The sequence below is a fragment of the Danio rerio genome, chromosome 25 (genome assembly GCF_052040795.2).
Source record: "Danio rerio strain M-AB ecotype USA chromosome 25, GRCz13ab, whole genome shotgun sequence".
In the NCBI taxonomy this organism is placed as follows: domain Eukaryota; kingdom Metazoa; phylum Chordata; class Actinopteri; order Cypriniformes; family Danionidae; genus Danio; species Danio rerio.
In genome coordinates, this window is record NC_141045.1 from 31,282,976 (window position 1) to 31,310,205 (window position 27,230).

Below are 27,230 nucleotides of genomic sequence, written 5' to 3' on the forward strand. Positions count from 1 at the left end.
AGCCAAAGCAAAGAAAACTACCAAATTACTATGGTATAAATACAGCTCTACAATATACAAAAGAGAGAGATCGACTTAAAGTGTCATGTACCTGTTTTGATGTGATCAGCTGTAATATGAAGTTTTTTTTCCCTTAAGCACTTATTATGTGGTCTCTGTCTCCATGTTGTGGCTGACCGTTAACCCTTTTTGCTCTGCTCAGAATGACAGCCTGATGGCCGCCAAAGCGATGAATCTCCGAAATGATAAATATTTAAAATAGGCACTAACCTTATAAATAAACTGCATAGTTGCAATCTAAACAACTACATACTCAACTAAAAAGCCTCAAAAGTACATTATGTTGTCCAACAGCTGCAATATTCAGTCAACTGTAGTGAGTTTATTGATCTGCTTTCACTTAATGTGTGTGTGTGTGTGTGTGTTATATATATATATATATATATATATATATATATATATATATATATATATATATATTTATATATATATATATATATATATATATATATATATATATATTTATATATATATATATATATATATATATATATATATATATATATATATATTTATATATATATATATATATATATATATATATATATTTATATATATATATATATATATATATATTTATATATATATATATATATATATATATATATATATATATATATATTTTATATATATATATATTTATATATATATATATATTTTATATATATATATTTATATATATATTTTATATATATATATATATATATATATATATATATATATATATATATATATATATATATATTTTATATATATATATATTTATATATATATATATATATATATATATATATATATATATATATATATATATATATATATATATATATATATATTATACAGCTGAAGTCAGAATTATTAGCCCCCCTGAATTATTTGGCACCCTGTTTAATTTTTTTCCCCAATTTCTGTTTAATGAAGAGATTTTTTTCAGCACATTTCTAAACATAATAGTTTTAATAACTCATCTCTAATAACTGTTTTATTTTATCTTTGCCATGATGACAGTAAATAATATTTGACTAGATATTTTTGAGACACTTCTATACAGCGTAAAGTGACATTTAAAGGTTTAACTAGGTTAATTAAGTTAACTAGGCAGGTTAGGGTAATTAGGCAAGTTATTGTATAATGATGGTTTGTTCTGTACACTATCGAAAAAAAAATTGCTTAAAGGGGCTAATAATTTTGTCCCTGAAATGGTGTTTAAAAAATTAATAACTGCTTTTATTCCAGTTAAAATAAAACAAATAAGACTTTTTCCTGAAGAAAAAAATATTATCAGAAATACTGTGAAAACTTCTTTGCTCTGTTAAACACCATTTGGGAAATATTTTAAAAAAGAGAAAAAAAAGGGGGGCTAATAATTCTGACTTCAACTGTATGTATGTATATATATATATATATGAACAATTTTAAAAATAATGTTTGTATACGTATTCAGGCACATCTCGTTAGCAATACTGACGTAAAGACTCTAACTATACCCATTTTTAACCCTCTCTACCTCCTGACAGGGAAAACAAGCAACAATCAAGAACGCATGATTATATGATCTCATTGCTTTGGAATCAAAAATGTTGTGGTAATGGAGGTCAATGTGACAAAATTAGCCACCGGCATAATAAAATTTGTCCAGAGTGTATTAAGTTTTTGAAGAATTTCAGAGCATTTTCTGAATGTGTCAAAATAAGATGTGACCAAAAAGAATTCCATTTGCACAGAGAAAGTTGTGGTCAAATTAACACTCAAAATCATCCCAGCCTGGCAGCTGACAAGGCTTAAGAAAAACGAATGGTAACTGCTTAAAGTGTAGCCCAAGTCTGGAAGAATCTTTTATTTACATAGATTATGTTCACATACACATGAATGCATAAGCTGCTAATGATCCGGCTTGCAGTTGTATCTCCACACAGCGCTGCTTGTCAGTCCATAATTCTCCTCTTTGACTGAATCGGGCAGCTGAAAGTGGGCCAGTCGATGCAGCGACCTCCTGATGTTGTGGTCTTCAAACTGAGCTCGTCCGGGGTCACCAATAAGCACCTGTGTCCCGTGTGTGTTTGTACACGTCTGGAGCCACTGGTGCAGTCCATCAGCCAGAGCTTCATCGTAAAACATGTCTCCCAGAAGAATGAGATCCCAGCCATCAGTCTCTGAGCCAATCATGTTGTCTGTCACACAGGGTAAGGGCGCCAAATTGTTCAGCTCACAGTTCATTTTTATGGCAATGGCAGCAACTGCAATTAAAAAAATAAATAAATAAAATATATATATATATATATATATATATATATATATATATATATATATATATATATATATATATATATATATATAAGAAAGTTTTTTAATAAAGTGTCTTAAAATTAATGAATAAAATATAAAAACTGTATACTTAATTTAAATCACACAAACATATGTATAATATATACAGTTGAAGTCAGAATTATTAGCCCCCCTGAATTATTAGAACCCCTGTTTATTTTTTCCCTTAAAATGGTGTTTAAAAAATTAAAAACTGTTTTTATTCTAGCTGAAATAAATCAAATAAAACTTTCTCCAGAAGAAAAAACATTATCAGACATGCTGTGAAAATTTCCTAGCTCTGTTAAATATAATATGGGAAATATTAAAAAAAGCAACAAAAATTCAAAGGGGGGCAAATAATTCTGACTTTAACTGTATATATATATATATATATATATATATATATATATATATATATATATATATATATATATATATATATATATTCATTCATTTTCTTGTCGGCTTAGTCCCTTTATTAATCCGGGGTCGCAACAGCGGAATGAACCGCCAACTTATCCAGCAAGTTTTTACGCAGCGGATGCCCTTCCAGCCGCAACCCATCTCTGGGAAACATTCACAAACACACTACGGACAATTTAGCCTACCAAATTCACCTGTGCTGCATGTCTTTGGACTGTGGGGGAAACCGGAGCATCCAGAGGAAACCCACGTAAAGGCAGGGAGAACATGCAAACTCCACACAGAAACGCCAACTGAGCCGAGGTTCGACCCAGTGACCTTCTTGCTGTGAGGCGACAGCACTACCTACTGCGCCACTGCCTCGCCCATATATATATATATATATATATATATATATATATATATATATATATATATATATATATATATATATATATATATATATATATATATATATATATATATATACTACCGGTCAAAAGTTTGGGATCAGTGTGTTTTTTAAATGTTTTAAAATAAGCTTCTCCTGCTCACCAAAGCTGCATTTATTTAATAAAAAATACAGTACAAATTGTAAAACTGTGAAATGTTATTGCACTATAAAAAAACTGTTCAAAAGTAGTTTATAATTGATTTTAATAATTTATTCCAGTGATTTTAAAGATGAATTTTCAGCTTCACTACTCCAGTCTTCAGAGTCACATGATCCTTCAGTAATCACTCTAATATTTATTAATATTATTATTAATATTATTATAATTATTATTAATGGTAATAGTAATAACAGCAATGACTGGAGCAATATATATATATTTTATATATTATATATATAATATTTTTTTCAATTATTTTTATTTTATGATTATATTCATATTTTATATTCATATTATATAATGATATATTTATATATAAAAATTGTTATTGTATATTTTTATAATTGTTTATAATATTATTATATTTTTATTTTCTTGCTACTGTTTGTTAAACTAAAAGATTTTTAAAAAAATACATTTTAAATGTTTTATTAAGTTCATATTTATTTTATTTTAAATAATGAATGCCATGGTTGTCATAGTCAAATACAACTAAATCCGTAAAACTAAAATAATTGTTTTATTACTTCATTAATACATAACGCATTAACATTAGTTCATTTGTTACCATTTATTAATGTAATATTGTGTTTTTGTATGCTAGAAAATGTATCAAGTAGTACATGGTTTATGTGAATTGAATATTATGATGATTAAATCATTCATGCAACTGTACATGTTAATATATTTATTATGCATATTTAGAAAAGATAATAACTTAATAACTCTTTGTTTTTTATTTTCTTGACATTAAGTTATGTTTTGCCATTTAAAATCACTTAAAATAAAATTAAATATTTCAAAGTATATTAATAATTTAAATGCCAGTTAAAATATATAAATAATTATTTTAAAAAAATATATTTATAATCATTTAAAATATACATCAATAATTGACCAATTTATGTTGGTAATTTACTGGTTAGTGGTTACAATGATGAGTTATACTCATATGAATATGATAAAAATTCAGCAGTATGGTATAATACATATAATATAATATAATTTAATATAATATAATATACATCATTATAATGGTTTATAAGGTTGATATAACATTTTATTTTTACATTAAATATTTACATTAATAAATACATTTCATTAAGTGTAATTAAAAAAGAATGTAAAAGTCTTGATAGCAAGATTTCTAATATATCTGACAATATATTCATGGTTACAGATTTTTTTTTATGCAAAATTTCATAAATCCTAATGCCAAAAGCTGTGGGATTTGAGATACAGAAACCATAAATCTGACTTGGATCAATGTCATTGGCCACTACACAGGAAGCTCCACTGAGTCTGGCAGCAATGGCAGATGCTCCACAACCACAGCCCAGATCCAGCACTTTTCTGCCTGCAGACACTTCAGGGTTATTCAGAAGATATCTGAGAAAAACAGTTTACAAATTCATTAAAACCAGATAAACACAGTCACAAAATTATAGCAGAACATTCAATAACGATTTTGCTTCAAAATGTGGATTTTGTTTAACGTGGGACGCCATTTCAACTGGAAAAAATTAATAAAGGGTGGGGCATAGAGTAGCTCCTCCCATTAAAAAAAATCCCAATAGCATTTCGTTTTTAAAAGTGTGAGAGAGTTTTGAGTGGCTGAGCTCAAGCGCATCAAATAGGAAGTGAATGTAATGTATTTATATAGTGCACTTATTGTGTATGGGTTCACCCCACTCCTCCACCTGTGTGCAACATCCACTTGGATGATACGACAGCAGCCAACGGCGCCAGTGCCCTCAACACACACCAGCTATAGGAGGAGTGGAGAGACAGTGATTGAGCCAATTTGGTGGATGGGGATGATTGGGAGGCCATGATGGGAGCGAATTTGTCCAGGACACTGGGGTTACACCCCTACTCTTTTCAAGAAGTGCCATGGGATTTTTAATAACCACAGAGAGTCAGGACCTCGGTTTAATGTCTCATCCGAAAGATGGCACCCACTGACAGTATAGTGTCCCCTTCAGTATACTGGGGCATTAGGACTCACACAGACCACAGGTTGAGCGCCCCCCCCTTGCAGGCCTTACAAACGCTACTTCCAACAGCAACCTATTTTTCCCATGTGGTCTCCCATCCAGGTACTGACTCAGCCCTGCTTAGCTTCAGTAAATAACTGGTTTTGGGCTGCAGGGTGATATGGCTGTGGCAAATGAGATTCATTTTTAAAGTATATGTGCTATTTACATCTACATGTCACTATTTGCATTTAGGCATGTAAAGCATTCTTAGCATTAGTATAGAATGCATTCAAGTCTGTATTAGCCATAAGGAATGGTCTGTTAGAAATGGTTAGAATGCCATGCTTAGAAGATAATAAAAGGGGAGTTTCATCACAGATATGGCACCTGGCGGGAACAGGAGAGAGATAATGGTGGCAGGCAGATGAGAACCACTAAGGAGTAGTTTATGTTTTGATTTAGTATCACAAACTGAGGATTTGCGTCATTAATTTAGATGAGGTCAGCAGCGGTCAAGGAAATAATTTTACGTTTTGTGAAGTGGGGAAATACTTCACAAAAATACTCAAGATAAGAACACAGATGCACAGAGAGCAGGCCTGGTGCCAGGGCATTTTAATCCCATAGGGGGCACTAGACCTGGTGACTTATTTTGGTTCCTCTTGTTTCTTTAATTTAGGCGATTTATTTACTTATTTATTATTACTTTGGCAGTTATATACTTTTTTTATAGTAATAATATGCACTATATATATACTATATATACACAATATGTTTCGCTGTTACTAATTTTATCAATGAAGGTTATGCAACGATACGGTTTAAAACGCAGACGGATCACAGCTTCAGCGCCAAACGAGTGGTTTAAATTATATTTTATTCTCCTTATTTATTTCCGTTTTGTACAAGAGATATAATACTTCAAATGTAAAATTAAAAAGTATTGTTAGCAAATCCTAATTGTTTTTTTTTTTATAAACCATTTAGTCTTTTAGGCCTACTCGTCAATTTATTTAGCCTAACTTAATAACTTAAGTTTTCAGGTTGCGTTTTAATTTTTAGGGCCATGAGCTACTAGTCAAAATAAAATCGATATGCTAACTATGCTAATTTAAGCTTTTAAAATAGACCTACAATATATTTTCTGGTGTTTCATATTGCACGAGGAAATAGCAGTAAAGCCTATATTTTTTAAAGATTATCTTTCAGCCAACCTGCAGCGCATATGAGAGGTTGATCTGCTGCAAATCCACATCACACACTATAAAGGCCTATCTATTTAATTTATTATTGTAAACTTGACTTCGCATCATCTAAGACAGGGGTGTCCAAACTTGGGTCCTGGAGGGCCGGTGTCCTGGAGAGTTCAGCTCTAACCCTAATCAAACACACCTGAGGCAGCTAATCAAGCTCTTACCAGATACACTAGAAAGTTCCAGGCAGGTGTGTTGAAGCAAGTTGAAGCTAAACTATGTCAACGCTTGACAAATTTACCGCAGACAGGGTGTGTGTGGAAAAAAGGAGTTTGTTTTTATTACTTTTATGTCTTTATTTTTTATTAGAATAATGTTTAAACTAAAAACAGATTAGTTATTCTTTCTCTTTTGAGAGTCTGATAAGTGACGTTACACCAAAACTCCACCTGTTAATATTAGTTGTGTATATATGCTAGAGACAGAGAAATGTATGTTAGTTGCGAACCTCTTGAATGTAATTCTTGTATAGCATTGGGGTAACGCAACCCTGAGCTCTGTTATCGAATTATTCATTTGTATCTAATAAATTACTAATTTCTTTTATTTGAAGAAAACCCTCTCCGGACCTTTTCTTATTGAACATGCATGGAGTTGGCTGGATATTCCAACAGGTGTTTCGTAGGTTGCTAGGCGGCCATCAACCGTTTTCTTAGTGGATGACAAGCTGACAAAACATTGCTGTCACTCTCTGATACAAGTTTTACTTATAAAGAAAATTACAAAGAACTGCAGTGTTTGGGTGTTCTCCGTTTGTTATTGTTAGTCTTACTGAAATGTGAATATTCCTTACAAGCTGAAGCTGATGGGTCAATTCTTTTCACATGACTCGCAGTGCGCTAGCGGGATTCATTGGTGTGAGCGTCACGCCGCCAATGCAAACTCTTCATCAGTTGATCTTCTTGCAGAGTGGATTCACCTGATATGTTGGCATGTGGGTTGCAAATCCATACTTTGGCAGTTTGTGGGTCCTTAAATGGGCCTTTCTCCAAGACTGTTTCTTGTTTCTTTCTTATTTTATTTCTTATCTGTTTCTTACGTATTTTGCTAGATTCTGGTTTAAATTTGGGCGCTCAAGTGATCGATTTGTAAGCGAGAGAGTACAGTCTTTTTTCAAAATAAAAGACTTTTCTAAATCAAAGGTCGTTTAGACTCAGATAATAAATAAAACGGAAATAATTAATGATTTCTTGTGCGGCCCGATACCAATTGATCCACGGACCGGTGATTGAGGACAACTGAACTAGGGGATAAATTGAATAAGGCAACATGTTCATTCTCCTAATTGTCCAATGCCAAGAATTTTTAAAAATATGAAGTTACCCCCCACAGAGCTGGCTGAGACCCCCTTGTGGGCCGGGACCCCCCTGTTGGGAACCGCTGGTGTAGATTACTGTGGGACTGTCCCATGTCCAGCTACACATTTTTATTGGCTACTCTAATATTCGTCCCTAACTGAAAAACTAATGTGAAAATGACTGGCAATTACGTCTCTGCTAAAATTAATTTAATGGCAAATGTATAGTTCTGCGCGCTGTTTGTGTTCCTCTGTAATAACACTTCCGAAATGCTAGCGGGCAGTGAGGTGTTTATGTTCCTCTGTGTCGAGTTTTTTCGCTGGTGTGCTGGAATCAGCAAACGTGCAACAACTACAACCATAAGGTAAACACAAAACTAAACTTTTCATCTGGAGCTCCAAACACTCGCTCCAACGGACTCGCGTGACTTTCGGTCCTGCCCACATTCGTCAGCGCTACCAAGCCGACCAATCACAGAGCTTACGCTACGCATCGTTGCGATGTGTAGTTACATTTTTGAGAGGTGTGACGCCGATGGCCACAGCGAGGACTATGCGTCCACTTGCGTGGAAATCCTACTAAAACATTGCGTATGCACAAAGCTGTAAATGTGCGTACGCAGAAAAAAATTCAGATGTATGAAACACTGCATAAGCCGAATCCCCCGCATATTCTTTTGTACATCCGAATGAACGTGAAACCCCTCCCTGCCTCCTCCCCCGTATGAATATGCTAATTACTATACTTTGGCACAACCCAACGAAAAAGCAATGGCAAAAGCAAGCAAAAAGAGAAACTTTGAACAGAATGTGAATTGGAGGTGCTGCTTTCAGGGTTAGACTGGAGAAAAACTGTGTTATTTGCACGTTTGTCCTCCGGAAATAACAACAAAAGAAAGAAATTGAGTGGGGAGAGTTTAGCTGATGCGGTTAACACAGTTAAGTCTGAACATCGCACTGTGTGGATTAAAAAAAGAAATAGTGCGATTTATAGGTGTAAAATGTTGTATTTCCTTCAATAGTCTCAGTGGTGCAGCTCATAAAACGCATGTTAACATGTTTTGACACGTTCGAGCATGAACTCAGTTCGAATCCAGCGTCTGATGAACTCAGATATCAACCCCCCCTGCTACATATCAGATTTTGCCTACTATTTATCACAAGAAAGACAATTAGGAATCATTATTAAGTCTGTGCATCATATTTTATTTGCACATTTATTGAACAAAAATGTTTCTGATTCACACATGCAAATTCATCTTCAGATAGTGTCTTTATAGCAGTGTGTGTGCAGTAGATCGTTGGGGAAAACAGGCAACCGCTGCAAATTGCGCTTTAATGTTTGGCTGGTCAACTGTATGGTATGGAAACCTTATATACCTGCTAGATGAACCTGTCTCATACAGCTGCCATTGCACGGCTCAAAGACACTTTGTAGAGTGCAATTTAAATTTACAGTAAATTTACTGCCTCTAGTAGTTGCCAATATAAATAAAACAGACACGCACAAAAAATGTGCGTACGCCAGCCTTATGGAGCTGCGCACATTCCCACATTCATTTCATCGTTAGTAAATCCAAACGTGAGCGATTCTGAGCGTGAAACCTGACGTGAGGTGCAAAGTTTTTGTGCGTACGCAGCGTTGATAAATGAGGCCCCAGATCTCTGGACTATTGCTTTAATTTCACAATTTTGCCTGCTGATACTGACGGCACTAGTGGTTACACAGTCTTTCATCTCGTTTTACACTTGAACAACTAAATGAATGATTAAGTCTATTAAACTGAATGTGTTGTAATTACATTACAACATCGATGCTGTAAAAACAACCTTGTGAAATTAAAAATAGTCACATTAAGCTTTCACCGTTGCCTTTAAAACTCCAGCTGTGCATAGAGCCCATTCATGCTGCTTTTGTGAGAATAATATTGAAACTGTTGAACATTTGTTTTACTTAGTGTTATGTATTTGTGTTATTTGTGCTCCGTTTCTCTGTGTTTTTTTTTCCCCTTTCTCTCTCTCGCTCTGTTCTCCCATATCTGCTTTCATGTATTCTCAGGTTCCGTTCATTGGTCCATTCAGCTGTCAGTCATTCCTCCCCGGTTACGTCATCCTTATGTCACATCCAATAAGCAAAGACCACCCGTGTTAAAAGAGCGCCAGACCACTCGCCAGTGCCTTGCTTGCATTTTTCTCTTTCTCTTCTCTGTTTTTTCCGCTTGCTTTGTATTCATCGCGTGCGTTTAGAAATAACCCGTCTAACTGTGTATTTTGTTGTTGCCCGTTTCTGTGTGCACGTTATCCGTCCGTTATTCGTACATCATTCTTAGTTTATCGTTGTTTACGAGGCTTGGACGAAGCGGACAGGTAAAAAGGTCACGTGACATACAAATTGCAACACATAGGACTACTCTGCTGTTTAGTACATTAGGGCTGTTTCTCAATTCCAAGAATGCAGAGAACGAACTCGTGTTCTTGTGGAGACCGGTCTTGCCAGCTGTCCTCTGAAGAACGAACTCAGGAGACTGCAAGGGCAGATAATGCGTCCTGTGAGAAATGAGATGCTGCGTTCTTCCTGATGGTCATGTGACCTTAACGTGTTTTAATTGGAAATTATTTAAATATTACAGCCTTCATACAACGATTTATTGTTTCCCCCCTCTTCAAAATACATACTTTGCATAAAAACATTATAAATATACTCTGCACAATATAAATAAAACAAATTTTAATACGAATTTCAACAAACAAACAACCCTTAATTTGTTTATTCCTTTATTAAGATATTCATGTTAATGTTTACTTTCACCGTTTCATTCAGGGAAACTCCTGAGGTAAATAAGTGATATCTCTGAACTTTAATAATAAATCTAGATAAAATGCTGCGCTTCCCACCTCCAGTCGCAATGACTTCTGGGACTTCCAGAGCGAGTTCGGTGCTCAAGTCTGCATTGGTGCGTCCTCGATATCAAGATCACATCCGGGAAGTTTCACGCGTCCTCCGTACTTGCGGTCTTGAGTATTGACCAATTACCAACCTACGTCACACATGACGTCACACGGGTCCCCGGTTGCAAAAAACAGACAGGCTACAATGGGAAAGATGTCATGTTTTGCGGTAGGATGCCAAATTCGAGTCCAAAAATGGAAAACGTAACTTTTACCATACACCACACACTGCTTTAATACCGACTGCAGACGTCTTTGGCTAAATGGGAGCTGAATGAAGTGAGGAGCTAATTAGAAATGCTGGACTCTGCAGTTCTCATGTCATATCAGGTCAGTTCACGCTATGCTGAATCATACACATCACTCGTTTTTGATTGCAGAAATGATTTCAGCAAAAACAGTTACATGTGGTTAATTAAACTGCGGACACTGAATGCTAATAACGAAACGTGAAAGTTACTTTTATTAAGGTAAAGTTGGTTTTATATTCACACATTCATTCAGTGACAACTTGTGACAAACTCCCTATATTGTTTACCACGGCACTTTGAATATTCGGTCTGAAATAACCTGCAAGTGTGACTTGAAAACAACATTAACACTGTTTACTTGACTGTGAACATGTTGTACTTTGATAGTCATTGGCTGCTGCTAATAAGATTTCGCTATTTAGAGTAATGAAATTATATTATTAAGAAGAAAGTCTGAATGTGCGAATATAAAACCAACTTTACCTCTATGTGTAGGTTCACATACCCTGCCGTACAGGTGAAGTTCACTGTCAGAATGCAGTGGTTTTGCGTGTTGGTGATTAATTATGCAGGCTTTGTAGAACGTTAGCTCCGTCTTGTTTCCTTGTCTTTGGCTAGGCGGAATCTCTGTTTAGCTCTTGAATCTGGTCATCATGATGCAATATTTATTGCACATGACCTCAAAGAACAACATTGTTGGCATTCAAAGACTTGTAGATCTTTAACTTCTCTCTGGTAAAATCACTCGGAGCTTCATTGAGATTGTATATTTCGGGCTGGATGCTCGGTCACTTCGTCTTATTCAATATTCATTGCGAGGGTGCTATTGAAGGAATAAAATTACAGTCTAATGCTTCTTTTGAATTATATACATGTGATCATGCTTATTTTGCATATGTATATGTGTTTGCTTGAACCATGATAATCATGATGAGACATTCTGTTTGACCTTAAAATGAGACAGGAACTTTCCACCCCTATAATGTCAAATAACTAAATCTGAAGTCTTGCAGAAAGCCCCTGTCTGGGTTGCAGCTGTGATGTTTGACTTTTCTACACAGAAAAGAGAACTGGAGCAGATGAGGAAAATATTGCTTTATTGTCTTACTAATCACTCTTTTCTTTTGATATATTTTTGCTATTGGAGGAATATACTCCCATTTGCCTCACTATTCATTATTTACAATATGTGTTTTTTGGTCAGATATGATGATGTCTCCTGATATAGCGTACTTCTACTTAACCCCTGTTATAATGCGTTTCTAACTAACTGCTAAAACCACAAGAGCTGTGTGTGGGTGCTGGCTGGAGACAGATCTGCAAAAGGGCTTCCCCTAGATGGGTGCATACACAGGTCAAGAGTTCATAGACAGGACTAGGAGGAAAAGCAGATGTGGTAGATGCAGCATTTTTATACTGCTCTTTGTGTATGCGTGATGTATGATGCTTTAATAAAATTGATATTATACTGATAATTCTATAAGGAAGTTATGATGCTCAGCTGTGCTTTGATGATTTTTTGCTACAGTTGCTTGCTGCACCCCAGATGTCAGTAGTGTCAAGTATATCAAGGAGGAGTGATACTTTCACTTGCCCTTTTGTTTCTGTGTGCAGAGGTATCTCTGTGTGCAGACCACAGACTTTTGAGAGATGATTCTGCCTGAAAACAGCTGATGGCAACAATAGAGATTGGGGGTAACTGATCAGAGGAGTGGCCAAAAAGATTGAACGCTGCTGATGGATAAAAGGAGGGAGTCGAAAGAGTTCGAGAGCTTTTGGACATCCAGACTGCTTGGCTGACGGTTCTTCAAAAGCCCAGGATCCTGATCTTCGCTTTATTCACTTATGCTCGATAAATAAATTCATTGATTTTGATTAATTGACTCCTGACCGATTATTGAATTGGGGTGGACTAAGGCAAGTGAGAAATAGTCCAACACTATCACCAATGGAGCTGTCAGATGAACGCTGCTCGCTTTAACGTTAATTTTGCTGCATCACTGTGCTTGTCACTGGGGGACGAGCTGTTATAATATGCTGTAAGCATTATGTAAATAATATATATATAATATGTAAGTAATATATCTCATTTCTAAGACAACAACAAACTCTGCACCGCATCAGATGTCATTCCCTCACTGTAAATGCTAGCGCTCCCGGTTGCTTTCTGCCACCTCCCTGCGCGCGCATCCTGAATGTTTACAAACATGGTAATTGGTCTATTGAAACTGAACTTAGGCAGCTGATGATGACGTTGCACGAGAACACGAGGACGCAAGACCGCTGATGAACGCATATTGAGAAACAGCCTAGGTTAGGGGCGAGCGCCACTCCTTGTACTTATTGGATAGCTAGATAGAGTAGATAGTTAGGACTCGGAAGATCTCTGCATGTTAATTATACTGTTTTTCACATAGTTAGTTAGCTAGATGCTTCTGGGAAGTTAGATTTAGGTTGGGTTTTGTTCTTTTCATTTCTTTAGCGCCGCCCGCGTCCCTTCTGCCAGCTCTCTTGTTTTTTCCCGTCTTTATTTGTCTCAGTGTTGTAAATATTGTAAATTGTATATTTTTGCCTTACATACTTTTTCTTTATTTTTGATTCATTCGTTGTTGTTGTTCACTTTTGGGAATTGTAAATAAAAGCACATATTTTTGGCATTACTTTGGTTGTCTTTTGCACTCATTCACTGTTTATATAAATATATTTTAATTAATCAAATGTCAAACCCCACAACCCCCTAGACTATCATCAGGGGTTTGTAACACTTAGGGTTACCACTTTTGATACGAAAAATAATGGACGCATACTGCAGCGGGGGCCTAGACCACAGTGATCACAGACCCAATAGAGTGGAGGAATTATGATGTCAAATTGTATGCAAAAACCCATTTAGCATTTTAGCAGTTCCGGTTCCTTCGTCCCAAAGTCAATGGGTTTTTTGTATGGGGTTTCAGTAAAATCGCTTAAATAAGGTTTGTGGCTAACACAAACTAAAGAAACTTTTACGTTTTGTTCTACAATATAAAACACTTCAGTTACAGCACACTTTTGATTTTTTAAATCGGTTATGCTTTTTTAAAAAGACGGTTGCTATCAAGTTGCTAAATGAGACTACAAGCGGTGTCGGGGACATTATACGTCATCGAGCTGATCTGGTCTGGAGCGCAGCTCGCTTGCATTGGGCATTTGGATTTGTCTGTTATTTAGGTATTTTAATGAATAGTATTTTATAGTTTGTAGTATTTGTCTAATTGGGAATTCAGATTGTGTGTAGAAAATTTCGTCACTTGTAAAGACTGTAGAGACAGATTCATTTGTTGATCGTTAATTTTAATTAAGCGATATTATGAAGATGCTGCTCACCAGTGCAGCCTTTCTCTTTCCTGCTCTCAGTAATGCAAACATGTGAATAAATGTGTAAAAATACATACATGTTAACTGTCATTTTAACGTGATCAAGTGATTTTTCGTCTTTTGTCTTCATCTGAACACATTTAGCTCTGTCAGAACTGCAATATTTACACTCCTCCATAACATGTATAGCAGATGTGACTGTATGGGCTGCGTTTTTTTGTACTTCGTGACAAAAAATAAAAATTGAATGTTGCTCCGTGTCCATGATGATGGAACTTGCAGGCATTTGATAGACTTGTTCCTCCTCACATCTCACAAGTCGTCTGTTAAGGTAAGCAGGCTGTGTTCACGCGAGCGATACACTTATTTAAATATATCCTATGATAATACTAGGCAGATGTATACACACAGTTTTAAAACTTTTTTGAACAACCGTAAAGCAAAGCAGATGTATTTCCCACGTAAAAACGATCCAAAAGGCACATAGTCATGTGTTTTTGCGCATTTATTTGTTTATAATGTATAGCGTGGATTATAATATAATAAACAGTGAGATTAACTCTTTGTCATTGACATTATTTCTAAAAATAAGCTAGAAAAGTTGTCTGTAGCAGGGTGGTGCCGACGTCACAGCCGAGCGCCCCAAAGGAACTGTAGTCCGGTTATAGCCTAATGTTAGCTTTTTAATTCTTGCGTTTGCATTTAAGATCCAAAAGTGCTCAAAGTTGTATTTTCGTGTGAGGATTATCCGGCTGGACAAAACGTGTAAGTGTAATGAACAGTGTTTGAACACAGAGCTTATTCGCAATCTTTGAAAAGCCTATGGGAAAATCCTATAGGGATTTTATCGAGGGAACCAGTTTTATGCTAGCAGTCGATTAGCCTACAAAGTGACGTCTTAGTTCCTCCACGCTATAGACCTTTTTCTTGGAACACAAAATTACCCATTATCCTTTGCGTGTATGCGCAAGGAGAATGCGAAGAACTTCCGGTCGGCAGCTGATGCGTGTAAACAGTCACATTTGGACAGCTTTGAAACGATAGTTTTAATCTATTTTACCTGCTTTTATCCTCTTTAAACTAATACTGTTGTCCATCAGCATTATCTCCTGGACTGATCATTTAAAGAAATGCGATCGAATAGGATGGAAAACAGCTGCTGTGAGGCATTTTCCCCTCGTTGTCAGACGGCATCTTCTGCAGTTTAAATGAAGCCTTGTTATCGCTAAAGTCAACATTTTCTCTTTATTTCAAATATATAACCAGCCCAAACAAATGTAATTCACCAAAATGTTTGACACACACACGTAGCCTGTACTGTGCCACTGACACACTGATTTAATAACTGTGACAAAGTGAAAATATAGGCTAGTGTCATTTCGAAATGACAGAAAAACACAAACCATGGTAAAAACAACACAAAATAAAACACAAACCGCTCGCGATTAGAATGAACAGCAAATCAGCCAGCAGAGTATCAATAACAGACTTTTATAGGTAATTTTTGTAAACTGCACGACTTTCATACCTGTTAAGTTTCATGCCAGTACTCTGGTTTTCTCTCTCTCTCTCTCTCTCTCACTTTCTCACTCTCTCTCTCTCTGTGTGCGTTAAAGAGCCGCTGAGCTAACAGCTGACAGGCCGGAAACGCACGCACACACACACGGTATTTCTGACTGCAGACACGTGAACTTGGAGAACGTTTTTCTCGTATTTCTGACGCGTTGAACCACATGTGACAGATTATAACGGCTTTAACAAACACATTTCTAAGTTGTGTGCTCACAAAAACACTCTGTTATCCATTAAAAACGTTATTGAAACCCATTTTCGGAGCGCAAATTACCAGTTGTACACGCTGTAAACAGAAGTTTTTAGCATTCTACCGGAAGACGCTGGTCGCTATGGCGCCCTCCATGCAGCAGCCATAAAAAAGGTCTACAGCATGCCAGTGGTGGTAAATCGCAACTTAAAATATGTTTTCAGGAAAGTATGAACACTTGGACATTTCTTTTATTGAAATCTGTGTAAACAGATGAAGTCAGTCTTTCTCTTTATAACTCTGTAGCACTGATATAGATGATGTTATGTTAAATAGTGTGGTACACCTGCGTTAACTCAGCTGCTGTAACCTAGAGGGGAGGAGAAAATACTAATGAACCTAATTTTAAAGGGTGGTATTGATAACAGATTTTGGCCACAATATTTGTCATTATTTGTAGTAACACCTATCCAAACATGGAAACAGCACATACATAAGCTAGATACAAACATTAGCCACACTGTAAAAATGATATGATCAATTAGTCCTGACAGCATGTGTTTTTAGGTCATTTTAACTTACTTAACTTTGCTTTCACACCTGTGAATCGATTCAGTTGTTCCGAAACAGGGATTACAAATGTTACATTGTTGCTCTTCGCTCTTGGTGCGGTTCGCTTTCACACTGCAAACTTTCTAATCGGACCAAAAGAGCTAAAACAAGTCATGTGAGAGTAAACTCTCCTCACATTGGTCATAGTTTTACGGTTTATTTTGCGGTTTACGTCCCACTCAGCTGTTAGGAGAAGTGGTGGTTTGGTGGTGTTTGACAAGGTGCGTGCGACTACACTTTTGTTTCGGAACCTGTCTCGTTTGCCCAGTTAGCGCGGTTCGTTTGGCATATGTAAAACCACCAATCGCTCTCTGATCCGCGCCAAATCAATCGCTCCGAGATCGCTTGAATGAGGTGGTCTCGGCTCGACTGAAACGAACTCTGGAGCGGATCGATTGCAGTGAGAAAGCAAACGATCTGAGCGCGGTTATATCACTGTGTTTTATGGATATGTAATAGGCATAAGGCTATATGAACAGAGAATTATGAGTAGGGCGGGAATCGATTCACAGGTGTGAAAGCACCCTAAGTTAATCATGTTGAATTATGCAAGCTGTTTTAAGTCAGTTTAAAATAATATAAGTTCAATGAACTCATGATTAATTGGATTCAGCTTAAAAAAATTAAGGCAACCAGGATTTTTTTTACAGTGTAGTAAATATTTCATATAGCCTATTTCTAATTTTAAAACATGGAAAGTTGTAATTTATTAATATTGCATTGGAACCGTGATTCATTTACATTGTATTTACAGAATTTTTACAAAATACAGTTTGTGGCTGTGTGTGAAAACCAGGCCAAATCTAATTCTGAGATAAAGTTTTACTGTAGCCATTCATGTTGTTGACATGATTTTGCTCAGTTAATATTAAATACATATATTATTATTATTATATTAGAAAACAGTAAATTACAAAAATAAAAAAGACTCCAGCTATATTTTCACAGACTGGGTCACATTTTTAACATTATTAAGCAATTAACCTAAATATTGTTGATAATGATTACACTGTCATTACTATGTCTGCTTCGGGAGCAACCTAGTTAAGCCTTTAAATGTCGCTGTTTATGTTTTATGAGACAGAACATTATGACTACTGCATACAAAAATAGAATGCATTTTTGTTTATAATAATTTAGAGTGTAGTTTATATTTATTATATAACAGAAATACACACATCCATGTCTATGTATACACATGAATAAAAATATTTTAAAATAAAATATTAAAATTAAACGTAAAATGATATATAAATATTAATATATGCTCATATTTTTTTAGTATATATACATGTATGTGTGCATTCACATATACATTATAAATATACACAATCCACGCACGTACGCTATGTAAAATATATCAATAAAATATGTTAATTAAAAAAACACCATTTCCAAATGTGATTTTGATATTGTACATTAATACATTAAATATGATCTTTATCAATTTACTTAATAATTTTGTGCGATGCTTGTATGTATATATATATATATATATATATATATATATATATATATATATATATATATATATATATATATATATATGAGAACAAACAATATATAGTTAAGGCATTGATAATCGCGGGATTATTTTATTAATTTAAGATTAAAAGATAAATATATTATTAAATATTTACATTTTTTATTATTATTATTTATACTATGTTATTTTACATTTGATTGTTCAATTTCTCTACTTAAATACTGTTAGGCTCCCCAGAAAACCATAAATCACTGCTTATTTATTTACTTTTTCTTGCAACATATTATAATTTATGCAGATGCACTGCATAGAAAGTCTTGACCATCCCAGTCGATCTTAATTAATGAAATATTTTCATATAGAGCTATTTAAAACATCTGGTGAAATTGTATTTATATACAAAATATTTCAATGTCATATGTTTCTAATATTGTGTAACTCTAGTATACAATTGAAGTCAGAATTATTAGCCCTGCTTGGAATTTTTTCTGTTTTTTTTCTGTTTCTGTTTAACAGAGCAAGAAAATTTTCACAATATGTTTGATATTTTTTTCTTCTGCAGAAAGTCTTATTTGTTTTATTTCAGCTAGAATGAAAGCAGTTTTTAATTTTTTAAAAGCCATTTTAAGGACAAAATTATTAGCACCTTTAAGCTCTATTTTTTCCCGATAGTCTACAGAACAATCCATCTTTATACAATAACTTGCCTTATTACTCTAACCTGCCTAGTTAACCTAACTAACCTAGTTAAGCCTTTAAATGTCACTTTAAGCTGTATAGAAGTGTCTTGAAAAAATATCTAGTAAAATATTATGTAGGCCTACTGTCATCATGACAAAGATAAAATAAATCCGTTATTAGAAATGGCTTATTAAAACTATTATGTTTAGAAATGTGTTGAAAAAATTTGTTAACTTCTCTCCGTTAAACAGAAAGTGGGGAAAAATAAACAGAGGGGCTAATAATTCTGATTTCAATTGAACTGTTAACTGTATATGTATATGTAAATATTACATAGAAACGAGTGTATGTAAATATTTGTAAAGTATATACGTGTGTGCATTTAAATAGGCTTATACTATACATCATATACTTAATACATGCACACATATAAATAAAAATCAACTCTACATTTTACATAATTTTGTGCATTGCGTATATTTATTATGTATAAGTACGCACATGTTAATATGTATAAAACATATATGTATAACAACATGTTATATATGTACATTTTTAAAGTAAGTTATATACCTGAATGTGTTTGTAATTAGATATACTTAAATACACACTGTTATTTTTAACGTGAACGTCCCCTTATAAGTATTTTTACCTTGCTAGTGCTTGTCCACCTGGCCAATATATTGCCCAGTATGGATCAGGAAATGGCCAAAATTCCGGGTTCTCCGTCCAAAACCGGCAGGTGGGTGTAAAGAGTCGTAAAGAAATCTCTGGCGTTAAACTTTGGCTGTTCACTATCTCCGTGTTGTCTATTATGAAGTTCTTAATGTCGTCCTCTGATCCAGTACTGCTTACATATCGACGTGTTGAGCAACACATTCCTCTTTGAAATGAATTTAAAGTCGCCCGACTTCTGAAACACATGATTATTCGTCTGTACATATCGATAATTTTGTCCTGTAACCGGTCGTCTGACCTTATGTTTACATTTCTTCCACATGTCTGTCACGCATGCGCATTATGTAGAAGGCTTTAGCACGTGTGGCAACGCCACCAATCGTAGCGCTAGAAATGCAAGTACTTTTTTTGTCATTACTTGCACCCAGTTGCTTGCACCTTACTGCTTTTATTAGTATTTTTAAATTTGCATTTTCAAAACATCACAAGCTTAATTCCACTATATGCTTCACAGAGTAATGCGCAACATACAATAAAATTAAATACAAAGACATAGGCTACAATTATTCAAAAAATAATCACAATAAATAAAATAAATTACCAAAAATACATCAACATACAGTACAAACAAATCAACCATGAACTTTGTATGCAAATACATTTGAAAACATTTGAGGACGTTCTTTAATTTCATCCAATTGATGTTTTAATTAAAAACACATTAGCACGGTAAAATCTTTTTAATTTTTTACATTTTCATTCTTATTCTTTTTGTAATAACTTTAACAGCTCCTAAATTTTTTTCGATCTCAAGTAATATCACATACATTTTTAAAAATAAATTTATGTGTTTGTTTATTTATTTTATGTGATATTACTTAAGATCGAAAAAAATGTAAGTTTATATATATATATATATATATATATATATATATATATATATATATATATATATATATATATATATATATATATATATATATATATATATATATATATATATATTGTTGTAGTAATTTTAAATAGCAACTACAAGTTTCAAGTATGGTAAAAATGTAAAACGAACAATTAATAAAAACATTCCTATGGTATTTAAATGTTATTTTTCTGTATTAATTTTTTTATTTTTTAATTTGCTGTACTGACTTTTGACCAGTGATCTTCTTGCTGTGAGGCGACAGCGCTAGCGATATATATATATATATATATATATATATATATATATATATATATATATATATATATATATATATATATATATATATACAGTTGAAGTCAGAATTATTAGCCCCCTTTTGATTTTTGTTTTACTCTTTTTTAAATAATTCCCAAATGATGTTTAACAGAGCAAGGAAATTTTCACAGAATGTCTGATAATATTTTTCCATCTGGAAAAAGTCTTATTTGTTTTATTTTGGCTAGATTAAAAGCAGTTTTTAATAATAAAAAAAACATTTTTGGGACAAAATTTTTAAGCTATATATTTTTATATAAGCCCCTTTAAGCTGTATATTTTTTGATAGTCTACTGAACAAACCATCATTATACAATAACTTGACTAATTAGCCTAACCTGTCTAGTTCACCTAGTTAAGCCTTTAAATGTCAATTTAAGCTGTATATAAATGTCTTAAAAAATATCAAGTAAATATTATGTACTTTCATCATGACAGAGATAAAATAAATCAGTTATTAGAAAGGAGTTTTTAAAACTATTATGTTTAAAAATGTGCTGAAATTCATTAAACAGAAATTGGGAAAAAAAACAGGGGGGCTAATATTAATAAGAATAATATTAAGAATATAACTTTGACTTCAACTGTATGTATATATATATATATATATATATATATATATATATATATATATATATATATATATATATATATATATAATGTGTGTGTGTGTGTGTATGTATATATACAAATTTGAAAGCGGGGTGGCACAGGGGGTAGCATTGTTGCCTCACAGCAAGAAGATCGCTGGTTTAAGTCTTGGCTAGGTCAGTTGGTGTTTCTGTGTGGAGTTTGCATGTTCTCCCCGTGTTCATGTGAGTTTCCTCCGGGTGCTCCAGTTTCCCCCACAAGTTTAAAGACATGCTCTATAGATGAATTGGGTAAGCTAAATATAGTGTATGTGTGTGTGTGAATGAGACTGTATGGGTGTCTCCCAGTGCTGGGTTGCAGCTGGAAGGGCATCCGCTGCATAAAACATACGCGGGATAAGTTGGCGGATCATTCCGCTGTGGCAACCCCTGATGAAGAAAATGAATGAATGAATAATTTAAAAGCCAATGTCATTAGTTTAATAATGTATATATATATATATATATATATATATATATATATATATATATATATATATATATATATATATATATATATATATGTGTGTGTGTGTGTGTGTGTGTGTGTATATAATATAATTTGTGGTGATTAAATTAAATTAAGGTCAGTTTATAAAACAGATAAAATAAACAGGTTATTTAAATAAATAATGTAAAATCTTTTAATACGTATCATAGAACTGATTGTCATTGTATTCCTTCTATTTTTAAATAATACTTTAGAAAATGTACTTAATTATTATTTTAATTGAATAATGCCATTATTCTGATCATTTAGATTTAAAATGTGTAGTATATGTAATGTATATTGTGTACTTATTTAAATGTATTATTTAAATAATAAAATAAATAATTAAATAATAAATAACACTGAAATAGAAATGAAGTAGTTTGTTAATGGAAAGTCACTGCTGTTATTGTGACCAGTAACAGGGTTCTGTCAAGTACTTGTTACATTTTCAACACCGTAATCATAGCTTCCAAAAATAGTCATATGAGGAGGGCTGGACACACATTCTCAGCGTCCTGTATATGTGACAGTCACCATAGAAACCTGCTGCAAAGCTTTTCTTTCAACAGCCCTGCCTGCTCAATAAGAAACCTGACAAGAGTGTGTATGCAGAAAAAACAACACAACCAAGTATAAAAAGGTATGTTAAGTTGATGAATATTTAATTGCTAATAATTCATAAACATTTCCTTAAGTGACACATTAATCACTTTTTTTCTGATTTACTAAAGTTTGTGGTCTGAAGTCTCCCTTGTACACTGAGGCCGTATTTACTTGATCAGTAATATAATAGGAACAGCAATATTGTCAGATTTTGCTTAGGTCTCCTCGGCTATATTGTAAAATGCAATTCATTCCTGTTGTTCAAACTTCAAAGCTGACTTTTTTTTTTTTTACATTCAAATGCAGTACCTACTGAGTAGTAGGCGGTTTCGGACGCAGCCATGATCTTCACAATATATCATCGCAGAGCTTTCAGATGACACCACCTAAATTTGGTGCTGATATGATAAAATTTGTGGGAGGATTTTGTTATACTGTAAAACATGTCATTTTTCTGTTGCCAGCAGGTGGCGCTATACCTGTAGCTGGATATCGGCATGTAAACGTGTTCAAGTCAGGACTTTTATCATACGTGTGAATTTTGAGGCAGATGCATGCCTGAGTTATAACGACTTCCTTTTTTCGTTGCGAATCGTCAAAGTTTGTGAGGTCGCCATGGACACGCCCTTCGACGAAAACTCTAGATCTTCGCAATTTAACATCACCAAGGCCTTTAGATTCGGTGTTGATTGGTTTATTTTCCTAGTAGGAGTTCGTTAAAATGCAACGCCTGGAAATGGCAAAAAGCCACTTCTTCACCGCAGGAAGGTAAAAATATGCGACTTCCTGTTGGGATTGAGATTTCGCTTCAGGAGACTTTTTTTAGGTTTTGGCATGTTTGACGTGTGTGGCAATTTTTGTATGCGTGCGTGAATCGAAACTCGGGGGCCAGTCCGTCAAAGTGCATAGGTGGCGCTGTCGAGTGCATAGGTGGCGCTGTCGTGTCGAGTTTGCAACGGCCACTTCCGAAACCTAAAACAAACGTAAATTTTTGCCACTTCTGGCACGTGTGCAAAGTTCCGTGAGTTTTCGGGCAAAATTGCGATTCATTCCGTAAAAGAAGCGGAAGAAGAATAATAAGAAACAGAGCAATTCCAATAGGGCCTATAGGGCCTAGGTGCCCAGTCCTTAATAAATATTTTCTGTTCTATAGAAAGCCTAACTCTTATCCTTTTGATTAGTAATATTTATTATAATTTCTTTAAAACTTGCTTACTTTTTTGGTCACATCAACTAACCATCTATATTTCTCTCAATTAAAATATCAAACAACACATTTACACATTAATATCTTTCTCCTGCCTTTACCCTCTGGTTAGTTTTTTGGAAAATTGTTGTTTCAATATACTGTTATTATATACCTTCCTTGTGAACTTATGTCTCAAGTTTTTACTGCAAATGCCACATATGTAATACTGGAATTGTTCAATATTACTGTACAACATTTCTGATCAATTAAATGCAACCTTGGTAAGCAAAACTACTTAAAAACAGTGTACTTCAAAATAGCACAGGAGCTGCTTGACTGGAAAGTAATCATGTTTAGCAACAAATAAACATGAGGCATTATTTCCACGTTGTTGTGCTGCTCTGAAATGCTAGTTTGAAACTCTTGTGTGAAATTGTTTCGCATCAGGGCAGGACAGCTTGCTGTTGACTACTCAGTTTCTCTATTCACTTTTCCAGATCCCTCTTGACCATGGCTGAGTGGAGAGGAGAAAAAGGAAGTCTTTCACCTCCAGGATTGTGGAGTGACCAGGAACTGGACACTGATCTGGGCCGTAGGTCTTTCCAGCACACTCTCAGGTCTTTAAGTCCTCTCGCTCTCTCGGATCTTGACTTTTGGGATGGTAGATCTCTTCTTAAAACTTGGGTAATGTACAATTAGACACTACATCAGTCAAAATAAATATTTTTTTTTACAAATTTAAAAAAAAACATGTTTATTTTATTTATTATTTTAAGGAATCTCCAGCATGGAGTTGTGTGGGCTTTTCTGGATCACCTCTTAACTCAAAAATAAGCAAAAGGTTAGTGATGTTTTCTCTTTTATGTATATATTTAGCTATATGTGCATTTTTCCATTTGTTTAAAGTTTTAAAAATATTTTTAAGACATTAAAGTGTTAAACTTATCAGCAACAAGCAGAAGAAAGCATATGAAATTCTGACAAAGAAAAGAAAATTGCATTGCAGATTTACTATGTTAAGATTTCCAGATCTCCCAGTTCTGTTTTAAGTTCTTCCAAATAATAAAAAATGAACTTGTTCTTCATTAAAATTTGTTTCTTGGAATTGAGATTTTCACTTGGTATTAGAATTCCCCTTCAAACTCCCACTGACATAATAGTAAGCACCAATTTTAGTGGATTAGATAACTGAATTACATATACTGCATTGGTTTAATAAGTTAAATTGTTCTCTGATATCTACATAGTAGGTATATGGCTTAGGTAAGGTTAAAAATATGCAGAACTGGTTTTTTTATGCAATTTTTTTCTACTCCATAAAATACCCCTATAGAATCAAAATGTTTCATATTGACCGTATTTGGATTGGTCGTGAATATTAATGAGCTTAAACAAACCTTATGCCTCTTTGGGGTAGAGCTAAATAAGTTTATAATCCACTTCTGCTACATTTTGCATTCTGACCAGCCTGTGGTTCATCTAGTGGTTGCTCAGTAATGCATAGTAAGCAATCTGCATCTCCCATTTTCAAAATAAAAGCCCCATATGCATAGTAAGTTAAATGTAAAATAAAAAAATAAATTCAAAATAACCAAAGGACAAATATAATCACTGCTGTCTCATTGGGAAATGTTATTGCTTATCAAACACAGCTTGAGGTGGCATATTAATGATCCCAGAGCAACATTTCAGTCTGTGTTTTGACTAGTGATCTGATTACCCGACTGATCCGAATGTGTCCCGTGAGTCACGCAACAGTCTGTTTTGTGTTCTGACTGGCCTTTTGTTCACCAGGAATTTACACTCATGTAATTTACATGAGAACAATGGTGTCTGAGGCTCATATTTGATGTTATTTGCATTTCTTAATATTACCCAGTTTTTTCTTTATAGCGCACCTTTAAAGCAAACAAATTAGATGGATCAATATCTGAACATAGACCAGTATGACAAGAACTACCGACAATGGCAGACAACATCTTTGGGACGTTTTTTTATTTGAAAGGATATTTAATTAAATTAACTTTTTCATTGTTTTATATGATGAGGTGTGGTGCATCCAGCCACTAGGGGGTGATCAAAATGTTTTAGCCTTACAGTTGAGTGAAGCACACACTTCAGAGATTTCTTCTTATGTTAGATTCACACCAGATGCAAAGCATTGTGTCACATTCTCTAGATTATTTGTGGCATGTTTTTCATCTTATGTGGATTTCCCGCTTGGGATGAATTTTTAAAACGTGTGCAGAAGACATTGTTGAGATGAATTGTGCAGCAGGCCTTTTTCTATTTATATTTTGTACCAAAATAAGTAAGGTATCATCAACGTTTGCCATACTTTAAGTTAAGGATAAAGTACAACCAGCTGGTTGTTAAAGCCTGGCACTGATTGATCCTTATTGGCAGCCTGATGGAGGGTTGTTGTACCATATAAGACGGAAGGGCTTTATTCTGTATAAAAACAACCATGCTGGATGTACTTTATCCCAGTTATTGAATGGCTAATTGCCACTGTTACGATTTAAAAGATGTTAAATAAAGGGGAAGAGGAGTAACATTAACTTTTGGGTGAAACACATAAGCAACCACACAACATCAATAAATGAGGGACAAAAACCAAGATTAGCTAAATGCAATACGTGATTTTATTTACAAAAATAGTGATAATAATGAATGCCAAAAAAAATGTGTATAGAAAGATTCTTGAATATTTACAAAGAGACAATGAATTTCACAGATAACAAATGACATAAGACGTTTGACCAGATATGGGAGAGTTGGAGAAATGAGACGCGGGCGGCATCCAAACAATAAAAATAAATAAAACAAAAGCAATCTATTTGGCCCAATCTCTACCCTATCTATCCAAAATAAAAATGCAGAAGTTATTGAAAAGAATCTTCGCGTCTAATACGCACTACCTAACCTACGCTGATCTTTGATGGGAAAACCAAAAGTACAGTGGGTGGAGCACGCCCCTTACCTAGTGTGTCTAATACAGAGATTTTCAAGCTACTTGTGCACAATGTATGTCGCACGACATTCTTACCTGTCCCACTCTCCAACCTCAGATGCGCATGACATCGACGGTAGACAAATGGAGAACAAATAACGGACAGATACCAAATTGTAACACACAGTAGACATATATCAAAAAAACACAGACACACAGCACAACACAGAAATTCAGGGCCTCCAGTGTAGCGTCCTGTCACCACTTTTATGCCACGGTGGCAGCGGCTGGATTGGAGACCTTGGATGACGTCAAGGGGGGCACGGCAAACAGCTGGGCAGCGGTAGCCAATCGGAGCCACTGTATAGGTGGAAGCGGGAGAGAGGTAGAGAGCAAGCGAGCACAGAGAGAGAGAGAGAGAGAGAGCGAAAGAAAGAGACTAGC

At 34.4% G+C, this 27,230-nt stretch overlaps 2 protein-coding genes and 1 long non-coding RNA gene across 9 annotated transcripts in view; 2 read left to right on the plus strand and 1 right to left on the minus strand.

Annotated features, from left to right (window-relative positions):
* Positions 1–1,865: 1,865 nt before the first annotated feature.
* On the minus strand, positions 1,866–20,001 carry etfbkmt (electron transfer flavoprotein subunit beta lysine methyltransferase). Its single transcript, NM_001161495.1, is given in 3 exon segments — positions 1,866–2,297; positions 4,642–4,772; positions 19,660–20,001. Coding segments are annotated over 3 exon segments (777 nt in total). The 5' UTR covers positions 19,950–20,001; the 3' UTR covers positions 1,866–1,941.
* On the plus strand, positions 4,873–12,987 carry LOC147837871 (uncharacterized). The gene is made up of 2 exons (XR_015526637.1): positions 4,873–6,835; positions 10,344–12,987. It is a non-coding gene; the product is annotated as an uncharacterized LOC147837871 (long non-coding RNA).
* A 2,479-nt stretch (positions 20,002–22,480) lies between the features above and the next one.
* LOC110438396 (uncharacterized) overlaps positions 22,481–27,230 on the plus strand; it is a 38,635-nt gene continuing 33,885 nt past the window's right edge. For 4 of the 7 annotated variants that reach the window (XR_015526579.1, XR_015526580.1, XM_087312436.1 and 1 more), the window contains exons 1-3: positions 22,481–22,681; positions 24,331–24,517; positions 24,610–24,674. Coding sequence is in view for 4 of the 7 variants with exons in the window: in XM_087312436.1 (XP_087168562.1) it covers positions 24,344–24,517; positions 24,610–24,674 (239 nt within the window). In the remaining 3 variants the exon portion in view is untranslated. Of the gene's footprint in view, positions 22,682–24,330; positions 24,518–24,609; positions 24,698–27,230 lie in introns of all 7 variants that reach the window. The other 3 variants (XM_087312437.1, XR_015526581.1, XM_087312435.1) reach the window with 3 other exon arrangements.